At 44.4% G+C, this 23,908-nt stretch overlaps 1 protein-coding gene across 1 annotated transcript in view; it reads left to right on the plus strand.

The window, feature by feature from the left end:
• The window catches only part of LOC115141448 (rho GTPase-activating protein 35-like), a 94,916-nt gene that overhangs the window by 66,866 nt on the left and 4,142 nt on the right, over window positions 1–23,908 (plus strand). Inside the window, 3 exon segments of the mRNA XM_029680328.2 lie at window positions 14,707–14,784; window positions 17,497–17,628; window positions 23,627–23,732. Coding sequence (XP_029536188.2) covers window positions 14,707–14,784; window positions 17,497–17,628; window positions 23,627–23,732 — 316 coding nt within the window.

Below are 23,908 nucleotides of genomic sequence, written 5' to 3' on the forward strand. Positions count from 1 at the left end.
ACTTAGTCGGGTCAGATGTGTGTGTCTGTATTAGAGGTTGGCCGATTATTGAAGGACCAAAAAAAGCCGATGCCGATTAATCTGCCCAATTTTTTCCCTTTATATATATATATATATATATATATACATTTTATTTAGAATAATGACAATTGCAACAATACTGAATGAATACTTTTATTTTAACTTAATACACTAAATCAATTTAGTCTGAAATAAATAATGAAACGTGTTCAATTTGGTTTAAATAATGCAAAAACGGTGTTGGAGAAGAAAGTAAAGTCTAAATATTGCTGTTACATTGCACAACCTTCAATGTTATGTCATAATTATGTCAAATTCTGTTAAATGTAATTACGGTCTTTTGTTAGGAAGAAATGGTCTTCACACAGTTCGCAACGAGCCAGGCGGCCAAAACTGCTGCATATACCCTGACTCTGCTTGCACTGAACACAAGAGAAGTGACACAGCTTCCCTAGTTAATATTGCCTGCGAACATGCTTTTTTTTTGCGAATGCGCTTGTTAAATCATCACACGTTTGGCGAAGTAGGCTGTGATTCAAGGATAATCAATGCGGTGCCTGTTCATTTGTATGCAACGCAGGACAAGCTAGATAATATCATCAACCACGTGTAGTTACTAGTTTATCTAGTGATTATGTTAAGATTGATTGTTTTTTTATAAGATAAGTTTAATGCTAGCTAGCAACTTGCTGCACTCGCATAACAGGTGGTCAGCCTGCCACGCAGTCTCTTCATGGAGTGCAATGTAATCGGCCATAATCTGCATCTAAAAAGGCGGATTACCAATTTGTTATGAAACTTTGAATCGGCCCTAATTAATCGGCCATGCCGATGTGTACATGGGCCTGTGTCTTCCTTGTGCCCCCCTCTTTTGTTGAGTGTGACGGAGGAGAGGCAGAGGACGGCCCTATGATTGTAACACTAAAGGTGTCCAGGGCGTTAGGGGGATAAGTGACGTTATGGATCAGACCTACATCCTCACCCTATACCAAAAATACATACCCGCCTTACGTTATTGTCCGAGCTGCCCACTCCTCTCACATCCTCTTATCCTTCCTCCACCCCCCTCGCAATGTCTGTGTAAGGGCGCTCCCACCACCCCCACTCGTTTTCCAACAGTCTCTCCCTCTGTCCTCCCTCTTTACCTCCATCCCTCTCACCCCTTTGACACTCCTATTCCCTTTCGATCCATCTTCCCCTACTACACTCCTTTTGCACCCCCCACTTTTCCTCTGATTTGACTCTCTCTTCCACCCTCTCTCTCTCTCGCTCTCTCTCTCTCCATACAGAGTAAGGTTTCTGTTCCCGCCCAGTGAGTTGTGTGTATTGAGATGATGAATGCGCGTTAGCATGCGTGGGCACGTCTCCTTGTTCTAGCGAGCTCCATAGCGACGTAAAGGGCAGCAGCCAGTGATGGCCTATGGAAAAACGGCTGCTTGTTGCCAGCGGCAATGAGACCCTGATACAAACCCCACATCTGGGCTGAGGATCAGTCTGACCCGTGTCGGAGATGCTTTGCCAACACGCCTCCGGAGCCAACTGCCACTCTCTTCTGTGTGTGTGTTTGTCATGATGAATGAGTGATAGGAAGAGAGCGAGAGCTGTTCACACATTCTCAGTTTAATGCTTATCGTGGGCATGTTTGTGTTTGGGACATCACTTGATGGTGTCTGATATACTGTAGGTGGAAAAAGACTGGGAGAGATGAGGGGAAGAAAATGTAATAAAAATATGTCATGATTATGAGATGGGATAGTCCTGTAGAAGCAGGAGATGGTCGCTCAAGACAGGATGTAGATGAGCTGTTCACAGGAACTGCTAATGTTTGGTTTGACCCCGGTCGCTGCAGAGGAAAGGAAACTGGTCCAGAGCTGCTCTCAGAACAAATAAGGTGATGGAAGTTGACCTCGACATCACGCTCTCTGACCTCTGCATTTCCACTACCATCCTCCCTCTGTCTATATCTCTCTCCCCCTTCCTCCCCTGTCCTTGTTGGCTCTGTATGGTAAGAGCGTGGCGGTAGCATACCAGAGTAGGGCAGTGGCGGTCTTTACATTTTGTAAGCAGGTGATTGTCATGCCTACATCACAACAGTAAATCTATTTATTTTAGTCAGGTCTAAGGAAACATGATATGAAGAAAATGTAGTCTATTTCAGAAGAACAGGATAGCGTACTCGGAGTCGTCCTTATGTTAGGTCCTGATCTGACTATGCGATATGGCTGTGGGCTACACTATAATTTCTGTGGCATTATTTCAAAGTAAGAAGAATACAATTGAACATAGCTAAATAAAATAGAAAGGATATTTTTCCTAAACCATTTCCCGAGGGAGAGCGCGCATGCGACTATTCTGTTTTGAGCTGTTAACAAAGAAATAGGTATTCCTGTATGCTTAATTTAGTTATTAATCTAACTTTAGTTGTTCTACAAACGTTGGGCTATATGTTTTGATTTTTAATACATTATAAGGCTTCATGATGCGACTCTAATGATGGTTTGAAAAAGTCGCTTGAAAGGCATGAGCTCTGATTTGTTTTGTTTTTTGCTTAGCCTGTACACACTTCATCAGTCTCTCATTCACAATTTGACAAGCACTTGATAATGCCTCGAATTTCACAGCGGCATCCCCTTTTTGGCCTTAATGCACCAGTGGCCGTTGTGCCCGGAGTGCTGTGTTGTGCCCTTCTCCCTGAGTGATGCGTGCTCCTAAGCATCTCACTCACATGGCTCTCATCACGTGATCAGGTCTTTCTCACAGGCTACAAGTGAAGACTGACACATCGGGGACGCAACTGCACGCGTCCTTATCCAGTTCTGAGGTGCATATGTGAAGATATTGGAAGAACTGTCCACATTTACTTTTGTCAGCCACAAGATGAGGAGGCCTAAACAATCAGCGAAAGCACTAGCTTATGTCAATCTATTATCCCACATAGTACAAAAGTTGACCTATTCTGTGTGAGAAATAAATATTCCAAACAGTCTCGGACAATTATGGGATGCAATAAAGCCCATCAAACTACTTTATGCAATGTGGCTGGTGCAACAGATCAGAACATTTAGTTTCGTGTTGATAAACTATTAGGCTATTTCTTCAAATTATAAGCGCATCAATGCGCACATGGCAGTAGGCTATAAGCACAAATGTTCCATTAGCGGGAAAACACCATTATCAAAAGTGACCACAAATGTGATTATGAATGTAATGCTTTTATTGTAAAGGTGCATTTTTATAATGAAAATGATCTTCCCCAAACTTGAAATGCACGCGCTGCTTATGCATGCCAGTTAGGCTCTACACCTCTTAATGCTTAATGTCAAGACGTTATTTGGCCTCTTTCATTATGATACAAACCGTATCAAAATATATATGCCTATGGGCTAGGCTACATGAAGTGTGCGACTATTTTGAAAAGGCAGTTTCTTATGCTGAGCACCATTCACATGTGATAATTATATGCTTCACAAGTGATAATACACTGCTCAAAGAAATAAAGGGAACACTTAAACAACACAATGTAACTCCAAGTCAATCACACTTCTGTGGAATCAAACTGTCCACTTAGGAAGCAACACTGATTGACAATAAATTTCACATGCTGTTGTGCAAATGGAATAGACAACAGGTGGAAATTATAGGCAATAAGCAAGACACCCCCAATAAAGGAGTGGGGACCACAGACCACTTCTCAGTTCCTATGCTTCCTGGCTGATGTTTTGGTCACTTTTGAATGCTGCCGGTGCTTTTACTCTAGTGGTAGCATGAGACGGAGTCCACAACCCACACAAGTGGCTCAGGTAGTGCAGCTCATCCAGGATGGGACATCAATGCGAGCTGTGGCAAGAAGGTTTGCTGTGTCTGTCAGCGTAGTGTCCAGAGCATGGAGGCGCTACCAGGAGACAGGCCAGTACATCAGGAGACGTGGAGGAGGCCGTAGGAGGGCAACAACCCAGCAGCAGGACCGCTACCTCCGCCTGTGTGCAAGGAGGAGCAGGAGGAGCACTGCCAGAGCCCTGCAAAATGACCTCCAGCAGGCCACAAATGTGAATGTGTCTGCTCAAACGGTCAGAAACAGACTCCACGAGGGTGGTATGAGGGCCCGACGTCCACAGATGGGGGCTGTGCTTACAGCCCAACACCGTGCAGGATGTTTGGCATTTGCCAAAGAACACCAAGATTGGCAAATTCGCCACTGACGCCCTGTGCTCTTCACAGATGAAAGCAGGTTCACACTGAGCATATGTGACAGACGTGACAGTCTGGAGACGCCGTGGAGAACGTTCTGCTGCCTGCAACATCCTCCAGCATGACCGGTCTGGTGGTGGGTCAGTCATGGTATGGGGTGGCATTTCTTTGGGGGGCCGCACAGCCCTCCATGTGCTCGCCAGAGGTAGCCTGACTGCCATTAGGTACCGAGATGAGATCCTCAGACCCCTTGTGAGACCATATGCTGGTGCGGTTGGCCCTGTGTTCCTCCTAATGCAAGACAATGCTAGACCTCATGTGGCTGGAGTGTGTCAGCAGTTCCTGCAAGAGGAAGGCATTGATGCTATGGACTGGCCCGCCTGTTCCCCAGACCTGAATCCAATTGAGCACATCTGGGACATCATGTCTCGCTCCATCCACCAACACCACGTTGCACCACAGACTGTCCAGGAGTTGGCGGATGCTTTAGTCCAGGTCTGGGAGGAGATCCCTCAGGAGACCATCCGCCACCTCATCAGGAGCATGCCCAGGCGTTGTAGGGAGGTCATACAGGCACGTGGAGGCCACACACACTACTGAGCCTCATTTTGACTTGTTTTAAGGACATTCCATCAAAGTTGAATCAGCCTGTAGTGTGGATTTCCACTTTAATTTTGAGTGTGACTCCAAATCCAGACCGCCATGGGTTGATAAATTTGATTTCCATTGATAATTTGTGTGTGATTTTGTTGTCAGCACATTCAACTATGTAAAGAAAAAAGTATTTAATACGAATATTTCATTCATTCAGATCTAGGATGTGTTATTTTAGTGTTCCCTTTATTTTTTTGAGCAGGGTATATGCTTCACAAGTGATGGGCTAATATTGCCACCCATCAGACTATTCTTGATTTAATCTTGTCTTTACATATACGAAATAATATTTGTGAAATTTCGATTTAGAAGGGACCATTATCAGGCACCTGTCTCAACAGGGGCAGTGGGAAAGAAATACATGTCATCTATGCACTTAAAAAGCAAATGGAGGATGCTTTTCCCTTGGTTCATTTTCATGCCAGCCAAGTAGGCTATACTCCTGTTGTAAAGATAAGCAATATGCTTAATCTTAGTGAAGTTTAAGTAAATATAGTAGGCCTAGCCTATAGAAATCTGATGGGATGATCCTTTTTTTAAGAGGCCATCCCTCCGTTTTCTCCCGCAATTGCATAGCCTATAAAAACGTTGCGCAACATGTGCTCATGAAGTGTTTGATTAGATTTTCTAACACATTTGCATTGATGTCTAGCGTGATTAAAGGGACAATACAATGCTGAGTACCAGGCAGTTAGCAAGTTTGGCAGGCTACTAATTTTTGACATGATTTAACTTCGAAGTGGTCCGCCTGTGAAAATCAGGATATCGCGTAGGAACACACCGTAGCTAATTCGCCTCTGTCGCAATGCGCCGTGTCTGTAGGAAATTGAGATATTATAGAAAGGAGGAGATGGGAATCCAATTCTGAAATGAATGGAGAAGCGGCTCACCCGACTGACTGTCGACCCAACGCATTCACGTTGTCATGCTGCGTCACGCTGTTGCCAAAGTAATCATCACGTGATCCGTTCCTAATGGGGTTTCCATCCCCTCAAAATGATCTCTGTGGGAAAGCAAGGTAATGTTGTTCTCGCTCAGGGCAGAGACCCTGTTTTATAGCTCTGGCAGAGACAAACCTCAAGTGTAACTTGGTAAGTTGGACTCCTAAATTGATAGAGCAGTTTGCTTAGGCAATTTTACAGCTAATTAGCTACTTCACATGCTCATTTTGAGTTTGGTATTATTGCATGTAGCTATATTTTCTAGCCAGCCAGCCATTCCAGGGAGCGAGCGAACATACAGTAGAATTGTGGGTTTTTGTAGTAGACTTGAACTGCATCAAATTTATCCAAAATGATATTCACTTGTTTCTACCAACCTTGTTAGAACAACACAATTAAACATTAGTTCACAAAAAAATATTGTTGTCACGTATTAGTGCTATTTAACAGGGTTTAACACTCTTAACAATAGGAATTCGTAGTTTTGGGTGGATTATCCCTTTAATGTTTTGTATACTCAGTGTATGTGTCGAATACGGCCCACAAAAAATCAAATGAATCCGTAGCCTGCACTCGAATAGCAAATGGAGGTTTACGTGTGGTTACGATTTTAATATCCAGGGCAGGCTACATCGGTTGTTTAGCAATAAATATAGCATCACGAAAGCTGGGATCCTCTTATAAAAACACATTTCACTAGGCGCTCTGTAGGCTATGGGCTCTCCAAATATGTTCCAGGGGTCCTAGGCCTATAAGTTACGTTTGAGTTATTTGGCCACTTTTGTGATACAAACCTTAACAAAACATACAGCTATGGGCTAGGCTACATATGTTGCACGCAACTATGCTTTTTGAAAAAGTCACAAATAGGGCTTTCACTTTTTCTTGGTGTAGACTGCACGAGCTGGGCATCATTCACAAGTGATAATATTCTCACTCAACTGAATATTATCACTTATCTTATCTTTACATAAACAAAATAAAGCTGGGACTGAGAGACGTTTCTATCTCAAGGCCATCAGACTGTTAAATAGCCGGTACTAGCCGGCCTCCACCCAGTACCCTGCCCTGAACTTAGTCACTGTCACTAGCCGGCTTACCACCCTGTTACTCAATCCTGCACCTTAGAGCCTGCTGCCCTACAGTGTTTCTTCCTTTAAAAGTTGCGAGCTTGCACTGTGGGACTTAGAGGTACCCAGCGTCACGGCGTCATTGCTCCAGGCCACCACAAGGGGGAGTTAGAGCATTCATTATGCATTTGGGTCCCAAGGTTTTTATATGACCAATCATATCGCGTGGTTCCAATGACGCATTTTGGATCGAGCCATCCTTGCCATGTGGCGTTCTTCAACAAAGATGGCTGATAAAACATTGCGTTGGAACCAGATGTAAGTTGTTATAACGTCATAACGAGTCAAGGAAAAAATTTACAATTGAGAGGAATATGTTACTTAATGTAGAGATAAACGTTTGCATATTTGTTTGTCATAAAGTTCATTTACGAAAATCGCTATTTAGCAAGTTATCTGACTAGCTAACATTAGCCAGCTAGCTAGTGTTAGGAGAATTCATTTGTAATTTGTGTTGTTTAATGTTTTTAGGGACTCCTGAGAAAACCAGCAAACCAGGCTGTTGTCTTGTGAAATAGTGGATTAAAGAATCTAGCTAGCTAAAGCATTTACTGCAAATTGAATGTACAATTGTGTAAGCTTGCCTTGTAATGCAGCTGAAGTAACATAGCTAGCTAACTGTTTACTTGCTTATTGTGTAGTGGAGGATAAAAATAACTGTATGCCTATGGATGTGTAGTTAGCTACAGTATGTAGCCGATCTCTATATGGACCCTGAAACGTTTGGTATGAATATTAGTTCAGAACTTATCTATGAACCTCAGCTATCACAGTTGTTGTATCAACTTCAAGTCTGAATGGCATTAATGAAGCCTATGGATAGAGTAGAATATAATAACTTTATTGTGCCAAGGATGCAAGTCCTATATACACATATGCTGTAGTTATTACCGCACATTGTAGCCCGTACATTGAATATATTCACTGATCATGTACTCTTCCTTGGCAGATAAAGGTGCGAATGACAAATTTGGGTATAAATTTGAGACATTCTTTTTCAAACTCCATTATTTGAGTGATTCTGTGTCTGCATGTATGTATTACAATTATACACTTCAACGGTGTTAACCACGTCTGCTCCTGGGACATCAATGATTACACATTGTAACGATGCAATAGACTAGAAGCATGATTGATTTGTAATTTATATCTACAGAAAAAAAACTGTGCATATTTAACTCCCTACATCTGCATTAATCTGAGGACACGGGATAGTATTTCAATGGGATACTTAATTTCAACCAGTGGAGAATGTGAAACGCTTTTATTGAAAGAAGTTCATTATCCAGGTGTTACGAATGCATTGTAATATTATAAATACAAGTTCAATATGTACTTCAATGCACATATGGTGTGCATTATAAAAGGAGGAAGAAAGACTAGAAGGGGAGAGAGGTGTAGCAGACAGAGGGAAAGAGGTAAGAACAGTGGCAGACAGCGTATGATTCAGTGCTACCCTAATGTTCTCTTTGTTCATCACAGTTGTGGTGTCTCCTAACTAGCCTTGGGCACCCAGTTTGGCCCAAGGGTTATCTTAAGAGTGGGTGAGGTGGCAATGACGGGACTGCCTTCCTCTTTCACATCAAAACATACCTGCAGACGAGAGAGCATGATTAAGCCTTGTTTTTTAAAAATTCTTACACGGTCAGTCATCTTAAATGAGGAGGTGAAATGCAAAACTGACCTTGGATCATTAACTCTGGGACTCCTACATCTGTCTGTATTTCAATGTAAAGCATCCCACACACACACAGACACTCTGATTCTGTTTTGCTTCGCGACGGAGCTGGAAGACGTTGTTGGGTGGGTTTTTCCCATAGTTAAGGGGTGAGATGCCGTTTTTGGACGTTCCTTTTGTTGAGTTCCAAGATATTTCGTGCAACCTTTGGGACATGTTTGAATTGGGTGGCCCATTTGAATGGTGTTTGAACATGCAGCACACGTGTTTTATGTGGATAAAGTAATCCTTCTCACCCCCCTTAAAAGACTTGCACTATTGTAAAGTGGCTGTTCCACTGGATGTCATAAGGTGAAAGCACCAATTTGTAAGTCGCTCTGGATAAGAGCGTCTGCTAAATGACTTAAATGTAAATGTAATAATACTTCCTGTTGACCCGACCAAGTGACATCTCACCTATGATCATGCTGTGCCCTCTGTGTCAGCCAGTTCAGATGCGGGAGGGGTTCACCAAAACAGCTGATATAACCTAGAGGATTTAGGGAGAGGGAGGAAGTGAAGAAGAGACTGTTATTGTGTGTGGTCTCACCTGGTGTCCACACTAAGTGGCTACGGAGAACTTTATGCTGAAAAACAGACACTTGAGGACAAACAATAGAAGATACTGTATGTGACGCTGACACCTATCGGAGTGTACCTGAAACACTTAAATATAGAGGGCTATGTGTCTCACCACTTGGTTATTGCAAGGCTAACCCCCAGGGAAATCATGACTTGGCAGCAACAGATAGTGAAAATGGCTGTGTTTATGTGGTGTAAATCTGAAAATTAGCAGCTGACATCTAAAGGGTTTTTTAATTAACGCATGTGAGACCGGTTCCATGTACAACAAGACAGGCAGAGATGGAGAAAAAGAACACAGAACAGTTGAATTAGTTATGGTTATGGACACTTTTGCCAGCAATAAAGCTTCCACTGCCTGTTCCTCAAGAGAGTGAACATCTGGCAATATATACATTTTCGAACCCTTTGTCAACTCGCTCTCTGAAAGTAAAGAAAACAGAACTTTTTATAGATATGAAAAACAATAACTGAAATATGACCGTTCAATCTAAAGCAGCAGATGTCATTTCAGGATCCGTCAATACAGCCCAGTGCTGTTTACCTGAGATGCCATCTTCAATACAGCCCAGTGCTGCTTACCTGAGATGCCATCTTCAATACAGCCCAGTGCTGTTTACCTGAGATGCCATCTTCAATACAGCCCAGTGCTGTTTACCTGAGATGCCATCTTCAATACAGCCCAGTGCTGTTTACCTGAGATGCCATCTTCAATACAGCCCAGTGCTGTTTACCTGAGATGCCATCTTCAATACAGCCCAGTGCTGTTTACCTGAGATGCCATCTTCAATACAGCCCAGTGCTGCTTACCTGAGATGCCATCTTCAATACAGCCCAGTGCTGTTTACCTGAGATGCCATCTTCAATACAGCCCAGTGCTGTTTACCTGAGATGCCATCTTCAATACAGCCCAGTGCTGTTTACCTGATCATTTGTGTCTGGAAAAAAGTTGCTTTCAGAACAATTTATTTTTGATTGAAAATGAAAAAGGTTTTCCTATCGACAAAAGACACCAATGTACCTCCACTGCATATAACAATTTGCCCGTGAGTAACCACACCTTCATACAAACATGCTACTGTATGCAGAATTCTTGACGCACAACCGAAGATGCTGCGATATTCTGCCAGCACGCCCACAGGCAAGCCACTCAGGAGCAGAATGATGATGCGTGGAAAAGGGAAAGGAATGAGATGGGAACAGCAATTTGTGGCAAGTTGGGGAGGAGGGCTAATAGCTGAACAACAGACTGACTATTCAACCTTTACTAAAGAATAGTCTAATAGCCGAGCTAGGTGTGAAAACCCCCCTTTATCACTGATCAGATTTGCCCAATGACCAAGGGGTATTACAATGTAATAAAGTAATGACTTTTCAAATAACGTTGGCTGACAATTTGTTAGCTATCATTATGAACCACATAGCATATCATTACAGCAGTATGTACCGGTATGTTAGCTTGCTGCCTAACGTTAGTAGTTATACATCAAACTTGCCAGTATATTAGCCAATAGGCTATCTAACTACCCAACGTTTATTGACTTGATTATTCTCGTCATTCTTAGCTTAGCTAAATGGTATGGTCGTTGTGCTTTCTCAATGGACATTTGGGTGCTTTCGTAAATTCACTCTGGCTATCGGGCTACAATCGAACAAGTCCAAATTCACCCAAGGCTGAAAAACGGCTTAAATGGAATCGAACGTTCGCAGAGCCCGTTTTGACTGGAGTGGTGCTTAGAATTCCATAAAAAATGTATCCCTTTTTATTTTACCACTACAATCCTGTTCTTCAGACGAAACTGGAAAGAAACAACTTGTGTAAAAGTAAACATCCGCACCTCGATGGTGTCAACTGTGCTTATGTCTGCGTAATGAAAAAGTAGGGGAAAAATAAACGTTTGACTTTCTGGTCTGGCGATCGATGACAAATGAGCACGCTGCCCAAATTTACATAATTACAAAGTGGAGATTATCCTGATTTTGAAATTATGCCCGTGTAACAGTTTTGCTTCCGTCCCGCTCCTCGCCCCTACCTGGGCCTGAACCAGGGACCCTCTGCACACAGACAACAGCCACCCTCGAAGCATTGTTGCCCATCGCTCGACAAAAGCCGACGTCTCAGAGCGAGCGACGTCACCGATTTGAAATGCTATTAGCATTGCTATTTTTTTTTTGTTGCGATGACTTCAAAACGACGGCCTTACCAGCTCTGCTAAGGCGTGTAAAATGGTTGTAAAAAAAGTTGTCTCATTTGTGTCTGGAAGTAGCTAGCCAACATTAGCTTGAGTGATGACTGCCGTTAATGCCAGAACGCTCAAATCAACCTTTCTCCTTGGCCCGAACGTCCAGTTTGCACTCCGAGAGCGAAACCGTCCGAATTTACAAACTGACAATTTTCTCTGAATGGAAACACCATAATATGAATCAAATTAATTAAACCAAATTTCTTAATCAATCCCATGTACTATGTTAATACAAAAAAGGGTTTAAATTCTTTGGTAATGCCAATACGGAATATTATCAAATACTTCTCAAAGATGCCCTCTGGTGGTCAAACTGGCAATAACTTGCAGTAACAGAAGAAATGGCTGAGAACTAAATGACGTGCCACAGAATGCTGGGTGTGCCGCAGTATGACACACTTCTAGAGGAGGAACCACCACTGTATGTAGATAGACATACAGTGCATTCGGAAAGTATTCAGACCCATTGACTTTTTACACATTTATGTTACATCCTTATTCTAAAATTAATTAATTAAAACTGTGCCACCAGAGACTGTCGCGACCGGGAGGCCCATGGGGTGGCGCACAATTGGCCTAGAGTCGTCCGGGTTAGGGAGGGTTTGGCCAGCAGGGATACCCTTGTCTCATCACGCACTAGCGACTCCTGTGGTGGGTCGGGCGTAGTGCACACTGACCAGGCAGCTAGGTGTACAGTGTTTCCTCCGACACATTGGTGCTGCTGGCTTCCGGGTTGGATGCGCGCTGTGTTAAGAAGCAGTGCGGCTTGGTTGGGTTGTGTGTCGGAAGACACATGGCTCTCGACCTTCGCTCTCCCGAGTCTGTGCACTAGTTGTAGCGATGAGTAACTACTAACAATTGGATACCACGAAATTGGGGAGAAAAAGGGGGTAAAAAAGATTTTAAAATGTTTTTTTTTGTGCAAATTTATTAAATAAAAAAACATCACATTTATAGAAGTATTCAGATCCTTTACTCAGTACTTTGTTGGAGGAGCTTTGCCAGCGATTACAGCCTCGTCTTCTTGGGTATGACGCTACAATCTTGGCAGACCTGTATTTAGGGAGTTTCTCCCATTCTTCTCTGCAGATCCTCTCAAGTGCCGCCAGGTTGGATGGGGGGAGTCGCTGCACAGATATTTTCAGTGTTCTCCAGAAATGTTCGATCGGGTTCAAGGACATTCAGAAGCCACTCCTGTGTTGTCTTGGCTGTGTGCTTAGGGTCGTTGTCCTGTTGGACGATGAACCTTCACCCCAGTCTGAGGTCCTCAATCGCTCTACTTTGCTCCGTTCATCTTTCCCTCAAACTTGACTAGTCTCCCAGTCCCAGTTTTCTAATGATCAATTAGCTTTTTAAAATGATCAACTAGGATTCGCTAACACAACGTGCCACTGGAACACAGGAGTGATGGTTGCTAATAATTGGCCTTCCGTTTCCAGCTGGTCTTTTACAACGGTACACTGCATTTCTGATCAATTTGATGTTATTTTAAGGGACAACATTTTTTTGCATTTTTTTTCAAAAACAAGAACATTTCTAAGTGACGCCAAACTTTTGAAAGGTAGTGTACGTTTGTGTATATTTATACTCCGGACTCTGACATTGCTCATCGTGACATTCCTTTATTTATTCCTTTTTAGATTTGTGTGCATTGTTAGATATTTCTGCTCTGTTGGCGCTACGAACACAAGCATTTAGATACATCTGCTAAATATGTTGCACCTTTCCATTACCATGTACCTGTCGAAAGAGGGGCGAATGGAGGACACTTTTCCTGCCGTTCATGTTTATGCCAGCCAGATAGTCTACACCGATTTTTAAAGTGAAGCAATGTGCTTAATATTAGGGAAGTTTCTAAATAAATATAGTTATATAGCTTACAGAAAGCTGATGAGATCCTCTTTTTTAATAGAGGCGATCAAAACTCCTTCTTTCTTTTTTTTCTCACACAATTGCCTAGCATAGTTTATAGAAATGTTGCGCAACATGGGTTTATAGGAACATTGATTTAATCCCGTGCCTCAACCGGCTATGAGGAGCTGTCTCTCGCTGAGCAACAGGTGATCCCATTCCGCTCAAACTCTGAATGCCAGGGCTCTCGTGAAGTGTTTGATTTGATTTTCTATTGAATTTGCATTGATGTCGGAGTGATTAGAGGGACAATAGAGCGCTGAGTACCAGGCCATTAGCGACAGGCCATTAGCGACTGGCCGTTAGCAAGTTTGGTAGGCTACTAATGACCATCAGCGGTTTTGGAGAAGCTTGGTTGCTATGACTCAGCGGTCACGTGCAATTTGACTGTGGTCATGACTCGTGAGTGGCGGTAATACGGTCACCATAACAGCCCTACGCCAGGGTCATGGGTTTGATTCCTGCTGGGGCCACTAATGGGAAAGGGTTTGCACTTTGAATAAAAGCCTCTGCTAAATGGCATGTATTATTATATAGTATGTCACTTCCTCTCCTTTTGCTATTCTCTTCTATTTCTCTCCCTCCACTCCCTCAATGTCTCCCTCCTCCCCTCTCCATCTCGCTTTCCATCCCCTGTTCCCCTGGAGTCTGGCTAGAAAAGCTTTTGTGGATAATTGATCGGCAGAAGGAGGGGATCGATGCTGCTCGTCTTGACTGAGAGACTCATTTCCTCCCGCCTCTCCCTGTCTCGGGATTTTGTCTTTGTCTCCCTCCCGCCTCCCTCTCTCTAGCGCTCTCACTCACCACCTTTCCACACCCTTGTCCTCTCCAAGACTGTGGTAAAGGCATGGATTGCAGAGAGAGGAGAGGATGATAAGGAGAGAGGAGGAGAAAGAGCAGGATGATGGAACACATGGGACCAGAGTTCATTAAGTCATTTTTATGGATCTTGAACTCTAGTAGCCCCAGAAGGACAGAAAGCACCGGAACACTTTCTGCAAGCCTGCCCTGGTGCTTTATGAGTCTCATTGATGGCGCTTATGATCTGTCTCGGTGGGAGGCCACTAATAGACTCTCCAATGTGTCTGTTGTTTCATTATCACACAATCTCTGCATAGAACACGGCTTCTAACAGCACTCTATTGGAGCTGCTTATGCAGAGGATATATAGGGGTACTTATCGGTGTGTGTGTGTGTGTGTGTTCAGACTGTGAGTTGGATTGATGATAAAATGTCATGTTGAATGCATCAAGTGGATAAAGTGTACTGAATCCCTCCCTCTCTCTCTCTCTTGCTTCTCTCTCCGCTCTCTCTCTCAGGTATCACTACAGAAGGGATCTACAGGGTGAGTGGGAACAAGTCAGAGATGGAGAGCATGCAGAGGCAGTTTGACCAGGGTGAGTTACCAGACCCTCTCTTTTTGACCATAGACATTCAACACACACCAACAATATGAATTGTCAACAATATGCCTTACACTCAGTGGCCAGTTTATTAGGTTCACAAAAAAGCTCCACTCCTACAGTCATGTGGCTGTGGGTTGCTATATAAAGCAGGCAGACAGGCATCAAGGCATTCAGTTACTGTTCGATTGAACATTAGCATGGGCAAAACAAGTGACCTAGGCAACTTTGAGTGTGGTGTGATCATCGGTGCCAGGCATGCCGTTTCCACTATCTCAGAAACGGCCGGCCTCCTGGGCTTTTTTTTAACCCGCGAGTGTCTATGGCAAGTTTTCCCAAACTCTGTCCTCGGGACCCCAAGGAGTGCACATTTTAGTTTTTAACCCTAGCACTACACAGCTGATTCAAATAATCAACTAATCATCAAGCTTTGATAGTTGGAATCCGCTGTGTCGTGTAAGGGCAAAAAACCTGGCCGTGCACCCCTGCACGCTGGTCAAGGGTTCACTGAGAATGGGGCGACACACAGAGAACATCCTGTGGGTGAAAACAGCTCGTAGATGAGAGGTCGAAGGAGAATGGCACGAATCGTGCGAATAACAGCGCAGCACAACAGTGGTGTGCAGAACGTCATTTGATAAAGCACAACTCATCGGTCCTTGTCATGGATGGACTATTGCAGCAGGTGACCACACCGGGTTCCACTCCTATCAGCTAAAAACGAGAACCGGCTGCGGTGGGCACGTGCTTACCAACACTGGATAATTGAGGAGTGGAAAAACATTGCCTGGTCAGACTGAGTGTAATTATTGTAGGGTCGTCAGACCCCGTGCCACCCGTGGCCAATGCCTATGTACACGTACTGACCTATGCACATACAGGCACACACACACACTCACCAATACACACACACACTCACCAATACACACACACACACGTATACCTAGGCACAAACAGGCCATGGAGGTGCAGTGTTAGTGTGTTGTATCTGTCCAGAAGCCTGTTGTCCAATGGATTCACCTAATTAACCTGGGAGCATCTGTATCATGGATATGCAGGAAGGAGAGGCCTTCCTAACACCGTAGCGTGTGTGTGTGTGTGTACATGCATATGTGTGGTGTGGGCTGTTAATTTCCTCCCAGATTGGTTTGGTTAATGAAGCATGCTCGCTGGTGTGTGTGTGTGTGTGAAATCAGTGAGGCTGAATCCGCCTGAGATAATCAGAAGCGAAGTCCTGTGTCCAGTCGAACAGGACCCTAGACCAAGGTGACAATACAATTACACGTGAAATTACGGCACCGGTAGACCATAGCACCCAATCAGCTATCACCTAGCCACCCTTTACAGCAAAGGTAACCCATGGCGATAGAACCACACACCCAGTTCAACAGCCGAGACCAGACTAGTTTTAGAACTTCTCATGTCAGCTGCTGGAGTTTCCAAGGTTCAACATGTCAAATCTTAGCTAAAGACTTGGGATGAGACGGATTTGTTTAGCCAATTAGAGAGCAGTGCCCTGACGTTCTGTGTTTAGCCAAGCAAACCGCTGGCTAGCTATTTTAATGCCGTTAGCAAGCCTAGCTTGCTGATATTTATCTGACAAGTCTGTGTGCCCTGTTTCTGGTGCATGTATTTTATGATACTTGTTCACTACAACACCGTGCTATAACAAGTGGCAACTTTGTATCAAAGTTGTTATCGAAGTCATTGTGAAGATTCACTGTTACCGTGGAAACAGTCTCAACTGCCCATCTCGTCTTCTTGATCTGAATGCCCTGTCTTTAGTCAGCTATTCTTCCACTCGAAATTCTAAAACGGTCTAGTTTTGTCTCGTCTCTCCTTATGTCGGCTGTTTTATCTAAACCGGAGCACTGAGATCTGGAGCTCACTCTGAGGCCTGGTCTGAGAACAGGTCTGAATCAGAAGCAATAGGCATTACTGGGTGAGAACTGACTTGGGACCAGTGTCATTACTGAAGCTGCTCTGTTATGCACACAACAGGTCCTATTTTCATCCTGTCTCTTTTTCATCCTTCCTCGTTTATCCCCTCTCCCCCACCATTGCTATCTGTCTAACTCTTCCACAATCAATCCCCCTACTTTCTATTCCTCCCCCCATCTCCCCGCCTCTCTTCCTCCACATTTGTCATAGATTGGAGAGAGTAATCAGAACAGTCTATATATTTGTATCCTTCTCTCCTCCCCTCCTTCACCCCTTCCTTCTCTCACACTCTTTTCTCTGTGTTTTGATCAACAAGCCCGTGTCAAGTGGGACAGGCGTCGCCTGTGATTACTCTTGGTTTATAGTTTTTAATCAGCAGTTGTGCTTCTGGTGCTGCTGACCTCATTCCCATTCTCTCCCATGTGGTCCCTTGTGCTGACCTGCCACACTGAATAAAAGAGACTCACCGAGGAGCTGGAGCCAATTGGGTGCAGTTCCTTCTAACGGGATAAGCAGTGATCTACGGAACTAAGATATACGGAACTTTTATTGTGTGCTGGTGTTGTGGTTTGTTTAGTCAGGTATTTTAGTCCATCGCCAGGTGGGGTGATACTATAGCAGTGAAACGAACGAGTTTAAGGCGGACCTTTTGTGTGTGTGTTTCATTTTGTCGTCTCTTGTAGATCATGTCCTAAATTAGGTGTCTCTTCCGTGTCTTATTCTCATGAACCTCTGTCTCTCCCTCGCTCTCTGTCTCTCTGCTAGACCATAACCTGGACCTGGTGGAGAAGGACTTCACTATCAACACGGTGGCCGGGGCCATGAAGGCCTTCTTCTCTGAGCTGCCAGAACCCCTGGTGCCCTACAGCCATCAGATCGAACTGGTGGAGGCCTTCAGTAAGAAATGGGTCTGGGGAGAGGGGACAGAGGGGGCTGGGCTGGGGAGAGTGGAGTGGAGAAGGGGGGGGGGGGTAGAGAAAGGGGTGCTGGGCTGGGGAGAGGCTTGGGGGAGTGCTGGGGCTGGGGAGAGGAGTTATTAGGGTTGTCCTTGCTCTATGAAGAAACCAGTGGTGGTCGGTGCTGTTTAAGATAAGGGAGGACACTTTTTCTTTTTTACATTTAATTTATGATCATGGCCTTATTTCTATTACAGCATGTTGGATGACTGCCATTCATATTCCATTCACCCAGCTCAATGTAACATCATTAGGTTTAAGCCACTACATGATAGTCAAATTCTCCCTATACCCATCATGAGGTTGCTACAACCTATGAATGAAAGTTTACAACTTAGGTGCACAGGTCAAGCGAAATGTGAGTAATCAAGGTGACAGACATTGACACGTTCAATACCGCCTTGCGCTCTCTTGCCTGCATCTAGCTGATCTAGAGTGTAAACATTAGTCCAACAGTTGCAAACAAGAGTTTCTATTGGACATAAGCAAGTATGTTTATCCAAGTTTCGTTCCGTTTCCTTCCGTTTAAGATGTTTTTTTTTAACTGAATCGGCGGAATGAATACACCCCTGATCACACGCAAAAACAATTCACTTTCATAGCAGCCACATACAAACAGCATGATCCTTTTGATCATTGTATAATTCCTTCTCGCATCTTCCCTTCGCTTGTGGACTTCAGTGTACAACACATCAGTTTTCTGTGACCAGACAAAAAAACTTTGCAGGCCAAAACTTCACAGCCTACATTGTCACCATATTAACGCCATGGTCAACATAGCTACTAGAACTAACGCGTTAGTAAACCCGTTACAATCATGCAGTACAGTCAACAGCAAGCAGTTTATCAGTTACACCGGTGGGCCCTTGTTCCAATAAATTAATAAAACAAAAGCTTACCTTGACTTGGAAGTGTTCCAGTGTTGGATATCCAGCTAGCTAACAGCATCCCTCTCTGTTTGAGCCGGGTGTTTGAATAGGCTAAACTAGCTAGCTGCATTCACTAGCAAAGTAAGTGAAAGTGAAAAAAAGACAACTACAAAGCTCTTTTGCTTTTCATTTTTGAAGAATTTAATTTAACTGTTCAACTATTGTCTTTCTGTCTCTGAGTCAACTACTCACCACATTTTATGCACTGCAGTGCTAGCTAGCTGTATCTTATGCTTTCAGTACCAGATTCATTCACTGATAATGTGATTGGGTGGTCAACATGTCAGTTCATGCTGCAAGAGCTCTGAATGGTTGGAGGACGTCCTCTGGAAGTTGTCATAATTACTGTAAATCTATGGAAGGGGGTGAGAAACATGAGCCTCCTAGGTTTCGTATTGAAGTCAATGCACCCATCCAAGATGGCGCAGCAGTAAGACGTGTTTGTTTTCGTCCCATGTAAATATTGTATTTTTTGTATACATTTCATTTCGATGTCTTTTTTTTCCATTTTCGAATTAAATATACCTTCCTGCAACCCGCCTCACCTAATGTGGTTTGGATCTGCTATTTTTTAGACCTTATAACTGGAACCTCCATCAGAAGCTAGCCAGCTAATTAGCTACTAGCTTTTTAGTCATTGTTAGCCACTGCTAGTGGTCTTTACCTTTAGCTTCTCCACAAGCTGCTTTAGCCCGGAAAACACCTGCCAGTCAGCACAGAGCGATATCAGCCCTGAGCATATCGGACTTATTTTTTTCCCCACTACATCACCGGAATCCTGCCACAAGCTCTGGACCATTACACTAGATCTTCGCAGCTAGTTAGCTGCTACCGAGTGGCTACTGTGGCTAACGCCCTTGTCCAAAAGCATGCACCAGTTAGCCTCGAGCTAGACTCGAACTAGGCCCATCTCCTGTCTAGCAAACAAAGTACACCAACTACAATACCTCTCTTGCCAGTTGGCCTGGACCCTTTGTCAACACGGAGCCCCGCCGATCCATCACGACTGGTCTGACTGCACCTAGGTTAACTGGTGCCTCAGAGATGCAACCTCTCTCATCGTCACTCAATGCCTAGGTTTACCCCCACTGTACTCGCACCCTACCATACCCTTGTCTGTACACTATGCCCTGACTCTATCCTACCACGTCCAGAAATCTGCACCCTTTAATCTCATTTCCCAAAGCACTATGCAACAATTTCTTATAGCCTTTAGCAATACCCTCATCCTACTCCTCCTCTGTTCCTCTGGTGATGTAGCGGTTAACCCAGGCCCTGTGTGTCCCTAGGCGCTCTCATTTTTTTTATTTCTGCAACCACAAAAGTCTTGGTTTCATGCATGTTAACATCTGAAGCCTCCTCCCTAAATTTGCTTTATTCACTGTTTCAGCACACTCCGCCAACCCCGATGTCCTAGCGGTGTCTGAATCCGGGTTTAGGAAGGCCACCAAAAATTCTGAAATTTCCATCCCCAATTACAACATTTTCCGTCAAGACAGAACTGCTAAAGGGGGCGGAATTGCAGTCTACTGTAGAGAGAGCCTGCAGAGTTCTGTCATACTATCCAGGTCTATGCCCAAACAGTTCGAGCTTCTACTTTTAAAGATCCATCTCTCCAGAAATAAGTCCCTCACTGTTGCCGCTTGTTATAGACCCCCCTCAGCTCCCAGCTGTGCCCTGGACACCATATGTGAATTGATTGCCCCCCATCTATCGTCTAGGTGACCTAAATTGGGATATGCTTTACACCCCGGTCGTCCTACAATCTAAGATGGATGCCCTCTATCTCACACAAATTATCAAGGAACCTACCAGGTACAACCCCAAATCCGTAAACACGGGCACCCTCATAGATATCATCCTGACCAACTTGCCCTCTAAATACACCTCTGCTGTTTTCAACCAGGATCTCAGCGATCACTGCGTAATGGGTCCCTCATCACTGTAAAACGCTCCCTAAAACACTTCTGCGAGCAGGCCTTTCTAATCGACCTGGCCCGGGTATCCTGGAAGGATATTGATCTCGTCAGTAGAGGATGCCTGGTTGTTCTTTTAAAGTACTTTCCTCACCTTCTTAAATAAGCATGCCCCTTTCAAAAAATGTTGAACTCAGAACAGATATAGCCCTTGGTTCACTCCAGACTTGACTGCCCTTGACCAGCACAAAAAAAACCTGTGGCGTACTGCACTAGCTTCGAATCGTCACCGCGATATGCAACTTTTCAGGGAAGTCAGGAACTAATACAAACAGTCAGTTAGGAGAGCAAAGGCTAGCTTTTTCAAACAGAAATTTGCATCCTGCAGCACTAATTCCAAAAGGTTTTGGGACACTGTAAAGTACATGGAGAATAAGAGTACCTCCTCCCAGCTGCCCATTGCACTGAGACTAGGAAACACTGTCACCACTGATAAATCCATGATAATTGAGAATTTCAATAAGCATTCCTCTACAGCTGGCCATGCTTTCCACCTGGCTACCCCAACATCGGCCAACAGCTCCACACCCCCTTCAGCAACTGGCCCAAGGACCCCCCCCCCCCCCTCCCCACGCTTCTCCTTCACCCAAATCCAGACAGCTTCTGTTCTGGAAGAGCTGAAAAATCTGGATCCCTACAAATCAGCTGGGCTAGACATTCTGGACCCTTTCTTCCTAAGATTATCTGCCGCCATTGTTGCAACCCCTATTACTAGTCTGTTCAACATCTTTCGTATCGTCTGAGATTCTGAGAAAGCGTCCGAGAAAGCGGCCGAGGTCATCCCCCTCTTCAAAGGGGGAGACATTCTAGACCCTAACTGTTAGACCTATATCCATCCTGCCCTGCCTTTCTAAAGTCTTCGAAAGCCAAGTGAACAAACAGATCACCGACCATTTGAAATCCCACTGCTATGCAATCTGGTTTCCGAGCTGGAAATGGGGGTGCCACAGGGTTCAATTCTCGGGCTGACACTCTTCTCTGTATACAGCAATGATGTCGCTCTTGCTGCTGGTGAGTCTCTGATCCACCTCTACGCAGACGACACCATTCTGTATACTTCTGGCCCTTCTTTGGACACTGTGTTAACATCCAAACGAGCTTCAACTCCATACAACACTCCTTCCCTGGCCTCCAACTGCTTTTAAATGCTAGTAAAACAAAATGCATGCTCTTCAACTGATCGCTGCCCTCACCCGCCCGTCCGACTAGCATCACTACTCTGGACGGTTCTGAATATGTGGACAACTATAAATACCTAGGTGTCTGGTTAGACTGTAAACTCTCCTTCCAGACTCTCACATTAAGCATCTCCAATCCAAAGTTAAATCTAGAATCGGCTTCCTATTTCGCAACAAAGCCTCCTCAACACATGCTGCCAAACATATCTTTGTAAAACGGACTATCCTACCGATCCTTGACTTCGGCGACGTAATTTACAAAATAGCCTCCAACACTCTACTCAGCAAATTGGATGCAGTCTATCACAGTGCCATCCGTTTTGTCACCAATGCCCAATATACTACCCACCACTGCGACCTGTATGCTCTCGTTGGCTGGTCCTCGCTACATATTCGTCGCCAAACCCACTGGCTCCAAGTCTTTGCTAGGTAAAGCTCCGCCTTATCTCAGCTCACTGGTCACCATAGCAACACCCATCCCTTGCACTCGCTCCAGCAGGTATATTTCACTGGTCATCCCAAAAGCCAACACCTCCTTTGGCTGCCTTTCCTTCCAGTTCTCTGCTGCCAGTGACTGGAACAAATTGCAAAAAACACTGAAGTTGGAGACATATCTCCCTCACTAACTTTAAGCGTCAGCTGTCAGAGCAGTTTACCGATCGCTGCAGCTGTACACAGACCATTTGTAAATATCCCATCCAACCAACTGCCTACCTCATCCCCATATTTCTTTATTTTTTCTGCTATTTTGCACACCAGTATTTATACTTGCACATCATCATCTGCACAAATATCACTCGTGTGAATTGCTAAATTGTTATTACTTTGCCACTATTGGCCTATTTATTGCCTTACCTCCTTACTTCATTTGCACACACTGTATACAGATTTTTCTATTGTGTTATTGACTGTACGTTTGTTTATCACGTGTAACTCTTGTTGTTTTTGTCACACTGCTTTGCTTTATCTTGGCCAGGTCGCAGTTGTAAATGAGAACTTGTTCTCAACTGGCCTACCTGGTTAAATAAAGGTGTGAAAAAAATGAGGACGGAAGCTACCTGTCCTCCAGCTACACCATGGTGCAATATAGTTAGTATGGTCCTCCCCCTCCTCTTCCTCCAATGGAAGATGCACAAATTTGCTGTGAAGCAAGACAAACAAAAGTCATACAGAATGTTAGAATATCAAGTACACTTCTTTCCTTTCTGTTCTTTCACTCCCATTGCGTTTTGTAATCTGTTGTCGTGGAGATTTAAGGTGTAGCGTCGCGGCCCAGAGATTTACCTCTACTCCGGAGGGCGGTCATCATTCAGTGAGTGAGTGTGTGTGTGTGTGTGTGCGAGGCCCTTGAGCCGTGACAAAACCCTGATGAAACCCTGCAGCCTGCAGCAGGAGAGAGACTCTACACACACCGTTTAAAGACTAGTTAGAAAATAAATGCTTCCAGGATGGATTGCAGAACTCTGCCTATGACCCTGTAGACTGCAGAAGAAGTGAACACATGGTTTGAAGAAGGAGCTGGATAACATGTGAAATGGTGTGTGTGTGTGTGTGTGGCTCCATCTGCCTCGCTCACATGGAGACATAAGACTGGCTGTGTTGGGAGTGCTGATATCAGCTTGTCTGACTCACTCCTATCATTGGGCTCAGTACAACCCAGAGGACCTGTGTGTGTGTTCATGTGCAGGTATAGAACTCTGTGTGTGTGATCACTGCTATGCATTGTTGAGTCATCTCTGGCTCTCAGCTGTGATTTCAGTTTGTCTCAGTGTGTGCCATGCTTCCCCCGCCCCTGCACATGTGTGCGCTTTCGTTCTTTCTCTCTAACCTCTCCTGTCTCCTTTCGCCCCGATCAGAGATCAACGATCGGGATCAGCGAGTTCACGCCATGAAGGACATCCTGCGCCGCTTCCCCAGGGAGAACTATGACGTCTTCAAATACGTCATCAATCACTTGAACAAGTGAGTGGCTCAGTGACGGGGCGGTGACAGTCATGCTGACCACAGTAACAGTCGTCCACCCCGCAACCTTTGACCTTCCACCCTGTCAGTTACACCCCTGGCTCTATTGAGTCTGCTTTATATTCAGTCAGTTGAGTCATAGCACAAACACTGGGGAGTTTAGATTTCTAGATTGT

The sequence above is a fragment of the Oncorhynchus nerka genome, linkage group LG14, assembly GCF_034236695.1.
Source record: "Oncorhynchus nerka isolate Pitt River linkage group LG14, Oner_Uvic_2.0, whole genome shotgun sequence".
NCBI classification, from domain to species: Eukaryota; Metazoa; Chordata; class Actinopteri; order Salmoniformes; family Salmonidae; genus Oncorhynchus; species Oncorhynchus nerka.